At 38.5% G+C, this 13,240-nt stretch overlaps 2 protein-coding genes across 2 annotated transcripts in view; both read right to left on the reverse strand.

The window, feature by feature from the left end:
• The window catches only part of LOC137973693 (glycine dehydrogenase (decarboxylating), mitochondrial-like), a 31,568-nt gene extending 26,451 nt beyond the window's left edge, over window positions 1–5,117 (reverse strand). The window contains exons 1-4 of the mRNA XM_068820566.1: window positions 4,480–5,117; window positions 4,307–4,385; window positions 1,837–1,972; window positions 579–743 (exon numbers count right to left, since the gene is read on the reverse strand). Coding sequence (XP_068676667.1) covers window positions 579–743; window positions 1,837–1,972; window positions 4,307–4,385; window positions 4,480–4,725 — 626 coding nt within the window. The 5' untranslated portion in view covers window positions 4,726–5,117. The remainder of the gene's footprint in view (window positions 1–578; window positions 744–1,836; window positions 1,973–4,306; window positions 4,386–4,479) is intronic.
• A 3,519-nt stretch (window positions 5,118–8,636) lies between these two features.
• On the reverse strand, window positions 8,637–11,498 carry LOC137973697 (DNA polymerase epsilon subunit 4-like). The gene is made up of 4 exons (XM_068820571.1): window positions 11,300–11,498; window positions 10,946–11,030; window positions 9,878–9,919; window positions 8,637–8,803 (listed from the first exon to the last, which is right to left on the reverse strand). The coding sequence occupies exons 1-4, from the start codon at window positions 11,474–11,476 to the stop codon at window positions 8,790–8,792; spliced, it is 318 nt and encodes a 105-aa protein (XP_068676672.1). The 5' UTR covers window positions 11,477–11,498; the 3' UTR covers window positions 8,637–8,789.
• Window positions 11,499–13,240: the final 1,742 nt, after the last annotated feature.

The following is a 13,240-nucleotide window of genomic DNA, read 5'->3' on the forward strand; positions in this document are numbered from 1 at the left end:
GTTCAGTGGTCAGCACAGGGTTAACATGTAGATGCACTGAATCTTATATCCCATTCCGAACTCCAAAAAAATTACTTTCTTGGTCCCTAATTCAAATCCAATCTTTGCTCTTCATCTGCACTTGCTGCAGCAGATCACATGCACATTATTGAAATTTTATTTTAACATAATGGTGCCCTTTTTGGTCTAAATGCCATACACTACAGCCCTCTACCTTTCTGTGCAACAGCTAATAGCTGAGGATCTCTTAGAAATAGTATTTGTGATGGACCTAATTACAGGCATTTGTTTAGGACAAAGTGGTTTCCAAGCTCTAAGGTTTAACAGAGAAGGGCTCATGGTAAGTTAACCACCATAAAGAAAATTGAAAGCTGACGTTTCCAGTGTTAGCCCTTCAACTGAGCTCAAAATATCAGCTTTCAAATTTCTTTATGGTGATTAATTTACCGTGCCAACTCCATTGAAAAAACCCTTTTCTGTATTCTACTTCCCCATGGACACAGCACCACAAGTTCTTCAGAAACTAACATGTAAACTCATTTATTCAAGATAAAAAGACACAATCATTTCTAACTCACCTATAGCACAGGGCCATGGCTTCAGCAGCAGACGTTGCTTCATCAAGAAGTGATGCATTAGCAATGTCCAAACCTGTAAGATCACTGACCATTGTCTGGAAATTCAATAGAGACTCCAGTCGCCCCTGTGCCAGTTCAGGTTGGTAAGGGGTGTAGGGTGTGGTCCTGATGAGTTAAAAATGAACTAATGGTTGTAATTTGTCAACTACTGAGTGATTTACAGCAAGTCTTCTGAAAAAATGGTTTCTGAAATTCAGTTTCAAGAAGTTTTCCATTTTGTCCAAGCTGAGTTGGTGTGTATGGTACATTTCAAGATGTGTTGGAAAGAAAAAAATTCTTGAAAATAGATAATTAACAGTACTGATAACTTATTTTTCTTCTAAAAAATACTGGGTAGATAAAGTGTTAAAAACCAATAAACGAGTGATGCAGTCTCAAAAGGGCAAACAAAAATTGCTAAAACTTTGCAACCTCAAGTTAATGTACATGTTACCCCACTGTTAACAAATTGCAAAGACATAAAGTCACAAAAATGATTATGATTAGAATGATTAAATTTCCAATTTTATGCCATCATTGCAGGGTTCTCCTTATCAGGCAGTAACCGGTAAAATTTACCGCATGTAAGAGCACTTATTATCACCTGCAAACGTCCTTTGCAGAACGTCCAACATTAACAAATTGCTTTACCGGTTTGAAAAGATGCCATACCTGTTGCGCTGAAAACTAGGGAGAACCCTGCATTGATGAATTAATATTGCCAAAAATTCAAGTCCTTCATATAATAGAGATGGTATGACCTTCTAATAATTAGAAAAGTTTGGATGGTCTACCACACAGTTATAGGAAACCTTATCCTATTAAGACTGTTAAAAATGGTTCACAACTAACCAGTATAAACAGTAAATAATATAGCAATCTTGTTAAGGGCAAGTCAAAGTTTTGAAATAAGGACTTTAATGATAAGTCAAGTTTCTTATTAACCAATCACCATCCACGTACTCCAAGTATTTTGTAGGCCAGGTCACTCAGCATCTTGTACTTTGTGTATTTGTTATTGATGCTTGCTGGTACTATACATGTTATGTTGACATACAACTAGAAAAAAAGCTTTAGATTGTGTGCTGTCATTCGAACTTCACAAGGATCTGAGGTAAAGAGTCAGCGTACTTAATAGACTACTGCTACCACATTATGGTCAACACCCAAATTCTTGTCGTTTCTTCTGTAAATGTCTCTTCAGAACTAAAACACTTACCATCCCGGATTTTCCAAGATGTTTCTTAGAATCGGCTTTGGCATGTGACAGTCATAATAACCCATTCCAATATATGATCTCCATATCTGATTGCGTTCAGCTATCTGCCATAGCTTCTCTAACATATCTGTCTCACCTGCAATTACATTGAATAAGGTGCTCCAGAAATGGTTATCAACTTCATCAAAGTATGATATTTTCAAATTAAATTATCTAAATGTGTTTGTGTAATCTTTGTTCCCTTCCAGCATAGGTCCCTCATGGCATGAAAAGCTCTGCTAGCAATGAAATACATTTTATTTTTACAGTTAACTTTTGTTATCATTTTACATTAATTAATTAATGAAAACCTCTTCTTCTGTTTAATTGCACATTATTTTACTTTTGGAAGCAGCGACACACTGACTAAATATTGAACAATGTTAGTAATTCAAAGAATAAATAAACTTAAACTTGGATGGTGCAGTGAGCACTGAGATGTGAAAACCAGGATAACAAAAAAAATTAATGTTGGTTGGGTTTGCTGTGAGCCTGAAGTGTCCTGACAATGCTGTGAGGGTGGGGGGGGGGGGGGGGAAAGAGGGGAGGGAGGAGTCACTATATTGATGACAGGGTTTGTTGGTTCCTTTGGTGGCCCATGTCCATCCCTTTCTGGGATTTGTAGCACTAAAACTTGCCCATTTTTATGGTGATTCCTCAGTATTGCACTGTGCATATGGTGTCAATAGTAAATTAATTGGATCAACTTTGCAAGATTGGAAATATGGTGTAAGTCGATCATATATGGTAAAACAGTTCTCAAAACAGGTGAGAGAGGTTGTGAATGACCCATAATTCTTTGCGAATAAGCGCGCACATTCCAAGAACAAGGCGAATTTTGTTGTTTCAATCTACGATAATCAAGACAGGCAGGTACAATGGTGTTTTACTCTTAAACGAGCATGGTGACCTATATTTTTTACTCCATATTTTTGGTGTGCAAATTATCCCCTTTAAAAAGATTTTTTTTTTTAAATTTATCAGAAAGAAAAACACAGATATAGCTAAAAATGTACACAAAGCCCCTTACCCAAGGCTGTAAATTATGATCTTGAAATAAATGATTTGAGAAAGGTTTGGAGTCAACGTCGTTTTAAGTTCAGTGATTTTTCCATAAACTATATAAGACAGTGTTCCATGTGCTCTAGACTTTCTACCTATCAGGTGTTTTTTCAAGTGTTACTTTAAAAACCCTCTCGTTTAGCTACTGCAAAATGTACCCTGAGCTGAGGAAATAACACGCATGATCAGTATCAGTACAGGCATCAATGAGGTAAGATTGGCCCATTGTATCTCTTAAGTAAGCACGGTGACATATCTTTTTTATTGTAGTTCTTAAAACAGGGATTAGTAGGGAACATTCAACTTTTTTTTCTGAGGAATCACCTTAAATATACATGTATGAAGTTAATTCACTTTTTTAATAGTTTTGTTTGCAGAGATTACAGGCCACCTACAATAATAACAGGAACACTCAACTTCCTTATGAACAGTATAAGAGTGGAATTTTAATCATTGCAAAAGTTGATTCTCTGCTCTGTTCGAAGAGAATGTGCCCATTTGTTAAAATAAGGGGGTTGACTAGCAACACTATGTCCCTGGCCAATGACAAATCAGTTTACTTGTCACTAGGTGCCCCAAGGAAGGAAGGTCAATTTATAAGCTTCACAGAGCCTGCTGCCTTCACTCAGCTAGCTGGAGAGCCTTTAGTGGTTTCAGAGTTTCAGGCATCTCTTATTCCAAGAGTTGGACATCTTTATTTACCGATTGGATTCGGTTTGCATGAAAAAAATCATGCCACATTTGGGTCGATTGGACTAGGATGGCGGTGTCAGCTTCTAATTTTTTCGTTTTCCTTCTAGAGGAGGTGATAGTCAACCTTATTAATTTTTTTCTGAAACTGTGTGTGAGTATTAAGGACAACGACAAAAAGCCATGTGGGAAATTTTATCCATTTTCATTTGTAATTTCTTACAAATTTCCTTGAACTTCACTCCATGCTTCCTGTATTTCCCCATATATAGTCACCAATAGAGAGCTTGGGTGACCTGTGGTTGCAATATAAAACTTGCAAGGAGTTGCGTGACGCGGTGTCCCAAATTGAAATATCATGTGATCCATTCGGTAAGTGACACGGAAAATGACCCGATAAATGGCAGAAAGTTAATATTTACACAGTAACATGTTTGGAACATCGCATGCACGAAGCCAAAATGACCGGAGGGTAATTGTGTCAAGTATCCCGCTGTTTCAAGTGATTTTCCACCCGACAAAAACATGCCGGCGGCGGAAAATTACTTTGGAAAACCAAACCATTGGCAAGATCCTAGAATTATAACTTGCATTAATTCAATTTTAGCATCGTAAACAGTCGCGGCGCGACGTTTTTCCTAGCTATATTAAAACATGTTTTTCTATATTTACAACTTACTTAACGGTTCCTTCATTTCCAGATCCTTCGAAAATTTGATTACGGACGGCAAGGTTTTCTCGATCAATTCATCAACGCTCTAAAACAACGACAAAATACGAGTTCAACTCCTGTTCATAACAACGCAACAGTATGCGCCACAGAAACTCATATCATTCATTAATTCATGTTACCTGTAAATTCAGAGTTCCCAGCATCTCGCTTTGTTCGACTGCATCTGGACCGATATGTCGCCGCATAAAGTCATCGCCAGGTGGAGCGATCTGTTCCAAACTAAATTTCTGTGCTAAACTTGAAGAACAACGAGCCAAAGTAAACGAAATATTGAGAGATCTCGCAGGCGAGTGCGTCAGGAGAGTTGTTTTCAAAGTCTTGATTAAGTAAAATCGACGACCAGCGCTCACAACAGTTCGATACATAATTTTTGTTAAAATAAAACTCGTTGAGAATATAACTTATGCGAAAATTCGAATGAAATCAGGCAATTTTCTTAAATCGACAAGCTCGGTTACGCGAAATCTACAGCTTTGCTTTCGTGGACCACGCTACAAAATTTATGGGTGCCATTGACAAATATGGAAAGTCCATTTTGCAAATATGGAAGCAAGCGCACCATGAAAGAAACACGAATTTACCACAGTAGTTCAAGCCACCACGGTTAAAACCAAGGACTCAAAACAAAAAAGGAAATAACCAAAAACCCATGACTAAAAGGTTTGGAGTAATTCCAAGGATAATTAACCATTTTCACGGGAACAGAACATTCCTCGCAAGTTTTAAATGCTTTGTGTTCGCGCGAGTTAGTTTAAATGGCGGGAAAACGCTAAACCCACATACCCCTGGTGAAATAGCTTGTTCCAGGCTCCCAGATAGTCGGGAAAGAGAAAAAAAAAATTGCGTACGAAAACGAGCAAAACGAGTGGGGGTACAACCCCTTCGTTTTTCGCACGCAGTTTTGTTCTTTCCCGACTGAGAGCCTGAAGCAGGCTACTGGTGAAAAGGAAAATTTGAACTGCGGATATATGAGAGGACTGCGGGATTGAGAAATATTTCCAGTAAATAATATAACGTGGTCAAAGCCATTTTACTTGATAAGTTCATGAAATGTCAGTCAATATGATCAACAACAGTCCTTCAAACTACTAAACTCCAATGAAATAATGATATTTCAACACTAACAAATCCAACTTTTTTTAGGGGGAGGGAATGGGTATGCCTTAATGGATCACGTTAGATCTGTATACATGTATCACTGACACCCTATCAAAAATCTTTGATCTATCCCTGTAATGACCGTTGGTAAATTTAATGGCAAGGACTTAATTAAGAATATATGAACTTTTGTATATTTTTTGAACTGCAAAACGAACATGAAATGCAAGTTAGAAAGATGATTACATTAGATATGACCAGGGGTAAGCAACTACACAGAATTCAAACCCATAACTGACTGGGTGTTTGTGTTAATTGGCAACTTAATAGGCAACCATCTCTAAGAATTCATGCAAAATGAAAATCCAAGGTTTAGGTTTGGTAGATGAAAAATGGTTTGACTGACCGCTGAGTAAAATAATGATGCCTTTAAGTGCCCCTGTATTTGCTTCACACCTGACTGGCAAATTTCGAGCTTTGACTTTTATCCAAAGACCATTTACTTTGATTTTAAGTTTTGGATTTCACAGTCCGCCATTACTCACAATCAAAACTGACTGATTGGACCTCAGAGGGTTGGATCTAGGGAAAAGTGATGTCAAAGGCTCACTAGCTTAAAATTTCAGGGTATGAATGCTGCCTAATTATATTATGCAAAACACGAGTTTCAAAGTTTGAAAGCCCAAAACTCCCATGCTGCATATTAGTTCTGCGGTGTATAAATGCATCGCATTCTTAAACTAGTGAGCGTTTGACGTCATTTTGTCCTCGATCCAGCAATCTCAAGATCTTGAAGTTAGTTATGGCGGAACATTAAACCGAGTGTCTTTTTGAAATCACACAGCCTGTACAGCCCCGTGTGTGCTTTCATCGTAAAACTATTGGTAAAATCTCTTATGTTCTAATTCGCTTCGCTCAGATAAACATAAACTATTTTACCCTTAAATTCCTGTAATACAAATAAATCAGACAAGGAATGTGGCAGGATGCGCAAGCGGATCCAAAACCAGGGCCAGAAAAAACCATACATCCCTACTATGGACATGTATAGTGCTCAATTTTAGGTGATTTCCTTGCTTTTAAATATCCAAGTCATTAACAGCCAGAAAAGCAAATGCAAACAACATAGTTATTAGATAAATTTTCTGTGCAAATTTTTGTTTCTCATTTTGTCAAAACCTCATGTTAGTAATTCTGTTATTCCTGTGAAATAATGGAGTGGCCAATTATACACTGTAGTTCAATTCAATGTTCAATCAAAATTTAGCTTAATGCTCTACAGGAACAATAAAGTAAACAAAGCTCAAAACTTTCTCTTATTTTGACACATAGTCCTTCAGGTAAGCTGGTGTGATCTTCTGCCTGGCCAATCTTTGGGGCCTTGATTGGCCTGGTGTCTGAGTTGCACTAGGCGGTGTTGCTGTTTGCTGGGTGGGGTTGGTTGGCACCTGTGTAAGATGGCGTGGATGTGGTCGTAGGGCAATGGTTAATTATGATGTCATCATCTAAATCTGGTCCCAGTTGTTCAAAGGGTGAATAGTGCTATCTGCCAGATAAATCGCTATCCACTGTATTGGATAGTGATTTATCCGGTGGATAGCGTTATCCACCTTTTGAACAACCGAAGCCTGGTGTGTTAACTTGTTTCGAACCCCATTAAACAAATAGCTTCACACGTAACGAGTTATGCCTGTGCTGTTTCCCTTGTTCATCTTCCATAACTATTTGTGTGCTCCAAACTTCAATGATTCTCATGACGTTTCTGTGGAATTTTGTCAAATACTTGTTGACGTGTCGCTGGGTGATCAGGACAAGATCGCCCATTTTGTCGTTTACGGTCGATGTACTCTTTCGCTTTCAATCATTTTTCTTGGGCAGCTTTGGCGCTGACGATTGAATCAGATGTACTCCTCACTGTTTGAATGCTGGCTATCTTTGTTCAGAGTTTCCTTTGCATTAGCAGTTTAGCAATGTGGGGTGGTGCAATGCCCAGCGGTGCGATTATAGTTTAACAGTCAGTAGGGATTTTCTCCAGTCTTTTCCTTTGATGACAGTGGTTTGAACAATCATGTTTCTCAACAACTTCATTTTGTCATTCCACCTGTCCATTTGCCTGAGGCCAATACTTGGTGACTGTTTTGGCTTTCACTTCCCATAACTCCAGGGTTTCTTTGAATTGACCTGATGTAAAATATGATGCATTATCAGTCTTGATTTCTTCAGGGTAACCATGTTTGGTGAAAAAGCAGGGCGGTTGAGGTGACTGTTTTGAAGATCTTAGCAGATGGCCATTGAGAATAATATTTTGTGAGGACAGCTATGTATTCTCCTGTCTGGAAAGGGCCACATCTCTGTGGGTCGCATTGGTTCTAGCTGTGGGCGTTGTACTGTTGTCTGACACGGATGGCAATGTCCCCAGCCAGGACCTGAACCTGGACCACTCAATCCGGAGTTGAGCATACTAACCATGAAGACACTGCACCACCCTCCCATATCTAGCTTAATAATTATTTTTAGGGGTGCAGGGATGGCGCAGTGGTGAGAGCACTCGCCTCCCACCAATGTGGCCCAGGTTCGATTCCCAGACTCGGCGTCATATGTGGGTTGAGTTTGTTGGTTCTCTTCTCTGTACCAAGACTTTTTTCTCCGGGTACTCCGGTTTTCCCCTCTCTACAAAAACCAACATTCAACTTGATTTACCTTGATTGTTAATTAATTTTCAGTTTACAGTGTCCCCAATTAGTGCTCAAGCACTAGAACAACTAGACACATAAATAAAGTTAAAAGTTACCTTTTCCTTAATATAATTCAACAAATCATTGTATTTTTCTTTGCGCTGTTTATGCATTATCTGACCAGCACTTGAAATGCAGTGCCTCCCTCAAATGCAGTGGATTGTAATAAACAAATCATTCATTCATTTTAGGAAAAACACTATCACTCTTGCAATTCATCTAAAGGAGAAGAATGCCACTGAGAGCTACCAGCTGGCTATTCTTAGCAAATGAAAAGGACTTTGTTACAGACTACAACCATGATGAGATGGGGTATGAGATTTTTTTAAGCTTCACAGGCCAAACTAACCCACTGGGTTCCATAGTGAGCTTGGTGGTTTCTTTTTAACCTCATCTCTAAGTGCCTGTCAAGAACTACTTTAAACCAACATTTCTTCCCGATGTCCAAAGAATAACTTATATTATACCAATATCAATTTACAATGTCTGTATTAACTATTGAAAAGGAATTACACTTTAAGACAGCACTTCCTTTGATTAATGCTAGTGCAGGAGGCATTTCATTGTGAGCCAGCTCTCATCTTGTCTGAATAGTTTTAGTCCAAGGTACCTTATGAGATAAACAAACAATGTTATATTCATGTACTACATGTAAGTTAAAAATAACCAGGCATTTTTGCAAAAAATATGTTGTTGAAGCGAAAATTACCAGTAATTCATGCTGTTTTGTGAGTGAATACCAGGCAATTAGAAGCCAAAGACATGGCTTTTCTTGTCTTCTGATTAGACAGTGTGTATGTTCTAGATCAAAATATGAGGTAGTTTAGGTCAAAATGATTTTAATCGAATTCGAGTCTTATTATCCATCATTTTATTCCCATTAATAATGAAAAATCAAATAGAATTAAACTTATTCTGACCCGAATTTTATATTGACCTTCAACTGCTGGATGACAATGAAATGAAAGTTGTGCCACACTTGCTTTAGGACTAGGATGCCAGCTCCTGAGCTTGTCAATACTGCAGTTCAAAATAATTATATCTACATACATCTACATGCTCCAGCACTTTGTTAAGTCCCTTTTTATTTATGGTTGTTTTTGCTTATGATTGTGGTCTCATGCACCATAAGCCAACCCTGAGTGTTGGTCCAGCCCAGAGTTGACCTCACGACCTCCCACACGGTGGTTCAATACTCAATCAACTAAGCTAACTGGTAGGTGATGCATGTAAGAGGTCAATGAAATGATCTGACAATAAATTCAATTAAACTGCGGGATGGGCATGAAGTGAAACCTGGATCATTGCAGTTAGACAAGCAACTTAACCCATTTACCCCTGAGACACTTGTCTGACTGAGCATAAATTTCAAGCAATTGTATGGCAAAATTTAAAACTCCACTGGGCAAATTCTAGTGCAGATAGGATCCCCAGATTTTGTCAATAAAATCTTTTGGTTAGGAACTAAAGTTTGCCATTCACAAATTTTTCTACATTCAAGGTTTTCTCAAGTTATTTTAATGCAGATTCCCATAGAAACACTGTTGTTTTCGGACATGTTTGCCTACTCTTCAAGATGGCTTCCAAAACCGCGATAAGGCCAGTACCCGGTATTTTATTGACACCTCTGCACTTTTGAGATCAGTGCTGTGGCATGTCTGTACAATAATATACTACAACTCACCATCCAAAAAAGCCATTTCATCATTTTCATCAATGGTTGCATCTATAAAAGAACAGTTTTCAAATAGCTCTCCCCATAAATTGTCCAAATAGTAAAATATTTGAAGGACTCGGGGCAGTAGCTCAAGCCAAAGTGTCAGCTATCTTTTGATTCTGCTCAAAATCTGCTGAAAATTTTCAAGTGGCCTTAAACCTTTGATTCCCAAACTGGCCTAAACCGGCCATAATTAGTTACTATTATACTCTGTCTAACGACAGACAATGATAATTTGTCAATGGGGAACCCCTGAGAGTCAATGGGTTAAGAATGTTGCCCTTTTGCGCAAAATCGAAAAAGGCAAAAAAATAATTGACATTACGCCCTTTATGCCCCGCGCCCTTCAAAAGTTTTGCTACCATCATTAGCATCATTATCAATATCACTGTTATTATTACTATTACTATCATTACTCACAGAGCAGCATGAGTAAGAAAATATGGTCACAAATCTGTGCGAGAAAATTTGGTTTTGCCCACCATGTGACTTTATATAATAACCCACGTTATTCACGGATTTTGATTGGTTCTTGCCTATGATCTATTAGAGGACAGACGCACGATTGACGTCACCATCAGCTTTTATGCGAATAAAGTTAAATTCTTTATTATATAAAACAAATAGATTCCATGTTGCCGTGGGTCTGTTCAGTAATAGATCACAGAAGACGTCAAAATGTGGTAAGAACATCAGTGACACACTCGGCTATCGCTCTCGTGTGCCACTTTTTGTTCTTACCACATTTTGACGTCATCTGTGATCTATTACTGAACAGACGCACGGCAACATGGAATCTATTTGTTAAGTATGACTGTACATACATCCACCCTTCCATGTATGCCAATGTGACCAGTATCACGTGACCATATCGCAGGCTCAAGTTTAGAGCTCATCGAGGTCAGAGTAATAATAATAATAATAATAATAATAATAATAATAATTTCTGTTCGTCCACCAGCAATTGCGCATTGCAGTATTGCTATCCGTGTCTCTAGAGGCTGGTCGCAAAACACCTATACAATTCAAACTTACCCAAATCTCTTTTCTGTATAGTTTTTCGTTTTCCTAATACTGTCCTTTTGTATGCTTCCTTCACAAAATATTCGACAAACAACTCCTAAAAATGACGAGAAAAACAAGAAATTACCTGGCTAAATCTCAACACAATTTTTTATATTTTTTTTTATTTCCTCCACAGGAAAATTAAATTTAAAGAGCAAGAGGAACAAGGGACATGAAAGAGGAATCTGTGGGGTAAAACAATGGAAAAGGAGGGACTTAATGATGGTGGAAGATAGGTAATAATATGATGCTCAGAAATTATACACAATTAACGTGTAAGACTGGTCATGTCAGCTGGAGCTGACAACTACACATCTGACTTACCGCAGCCTTTGTAAGAAGGAAAACAGACTCTCTGTTGGCCAAATGCAGATCAGGATCTATCTTCATCATATTACGAACTCTAGTTTGTGGGAATTGAGTTAATCTCCCCATTGCGGTTTCTTCATTTTGTAAATTTACTTCTACAGATTCTCCATTTTGCTCCTCCGTTTCCGCCATGTTGAAATTTGAACGGCCTGGCGGGAAAATGACAACAACTTGGCACCAGTCTTACTCAAGGGATGTTGTCCCGAAAGTCCCGAGAGATTTCGGGTCTTTTGCGAGTCGAGAAGTTTTGAGTCTTTTACTAGTCATTTTGCTTTTTGCTCTTTTTTTGAAATACCAGCTTTGTAAAACAAGGGGATGGCAGTTTTACAAATGCTTTTTCGGGCCTGGGGCCCGTTCTCGAAAGTCCTGAAAACTTTTCGGGCCCAAAAAGCCATTTGTGAAACTGCCAACCACTTGTTTTGGAAAGGCGATCTTTTAACATGTTTTCAAGCTAACTAAAAGAAACATGTCTGTGAAGTTTGACGACTTAAATCCTCTCCCTTCTTTAGATACAAACTAAAAAAAGGGAATTGTGACCCCGGGGGGGGGACTCCCATATAAAACAGACGGGGATGCTCATCGTCTCGCTTAGGGGTGTAAATTTTGGATTTTGGTCTCGCTTAGGGTGTTCTGGGCAAAGCGCCAATATTTTATGCCACCAAGGTCTCGTTTAGGGTTCCGCGAAGTAACGCAGAATTACGCAAAGAGAAACAGAAGTCAAATTTCCTTTTAAATTTTCTTTTTAGATAAAAGCATTCGATGATTATGCCTTTTTATCATTAAAACTCATTGCGTGTCGTATTTTTGTGTTTTTAAACGGTCTCTTTTAGGGGTCAAAATTTGCTTAAACCACGCCTAGATTGGTCTCCTTTAGGGGTTAAATTCAAAATTTCTGACGAGCATCCCCGTCTGTTTCATATGGGAGTCCCACCCCCGGGATTGTGACACCCAAAAATGGCCCGTAAAGTTTCGGGACTTTCAAGAAACCAGCCCCTGGAAGGTTCCCGGGACTTACAAGGAAAGGTTCCCAGGCTCCTGAGTTGTTTACGGGGAGGATAAACTTTATTCAGTGGATAATTCACTATCTCACAGTTTCAATCTGTGCAAAAATTACAGAAATCTGTTTGCAGCAAACATTTAACATGGAGTATATTTTATATTGTAGAGAGTGACTTATCCACTGAAAAAATTATGAGGCCTTTCAACAACTGGTACAGGGCACCGGTTGTTCAAAAGGTGGATTGCGTTATCCAGGGGATTAATCACTATCTGATCCATCGGAGACGTATTGTTGAAACCAAATGAATTATCCACAGGATAGCAATTTACTCAGCAGGTCAGGCTATCCACTTTTTGATCAACCGAGGCCTGAATAACAACACTTTGACCATATTCTCAAGGGAGTAGGGTCTCTTTCCCGGCCCCACCCAACACAATTTTGTTCGGAAGCCACACACATCTAACCATTATTTTGGAGGTTAAGGGGAAGCTGTTTTTTAAAGAAAATTTACCTCAAGACACAAAACGTTCTTTTCAGGTATATACAGGTCTCTCACAGATTGTTTAATTTGTTAGCTACAGGTGATGAAATTGAGGATGTCTATTAAAGGCTCTTCAAGGGGGTATGAAGGAGAAGGGAACATGGCTAATTTGAAATGGTGAATAGAGGAAAAATGAAAAAATATCTCCAGGAGCAAGGGAACAAAAAGCACGTTATGGATCAAAAAGCTGAGAACAAGTTTGGTTAGTAATTTCAGGAACAAAGGAGCACAAGAAAATTGTTAAAGGAAACAAGGACCTCTCCCCTCCTTGGATGGCCTCATGTCTTACCTAATTTTGTCCAAGATCATAGATTTGAAGATATGAACACGTAAATTTGAGCTCTCTCTACCCCAA

Source organism: Montipora foliosa, chromosome 10 (genome assembly GCF_036669935.1).
Source record: "Montipora foliosa isolate CH-2021 chromosome 10, ASM3666993v2, whole genome shotgun sequence".
In the NCBI taxonomy this organism is placed as follows: Eukaryota; Metazoa; Cnidaria; class Anthozoa; order Scleractinia; family Acroporidae; genus Montipora; species Montipora foliosa.

Excerpts from the sequence above, each read along its gene's own strand:
- LOC137973697 (XM_068820571.1), bottom strand. The coding sequence starts at position 11,476 with ATGGCGGAAACGGAGGAGCAAAATGGAGAATCTGTAGAAGTAAATTTA. Across the intron at positions 11,031-11,299 it reads TCCTTCTTACAAAGGCTGCG|GAGTTGTTTGTCGAATATTT; the intron begins GTAAGTCAGATG and ends CGTCATTTTTAG. Across the intron at positions 9,920-10,945 it reads TATACAGAAAAGAGATTTGG|ATGCAACCATTGATGAAAAT; the intron begins GTAAGTTTGAAT and ends GTTCTTTTATAG.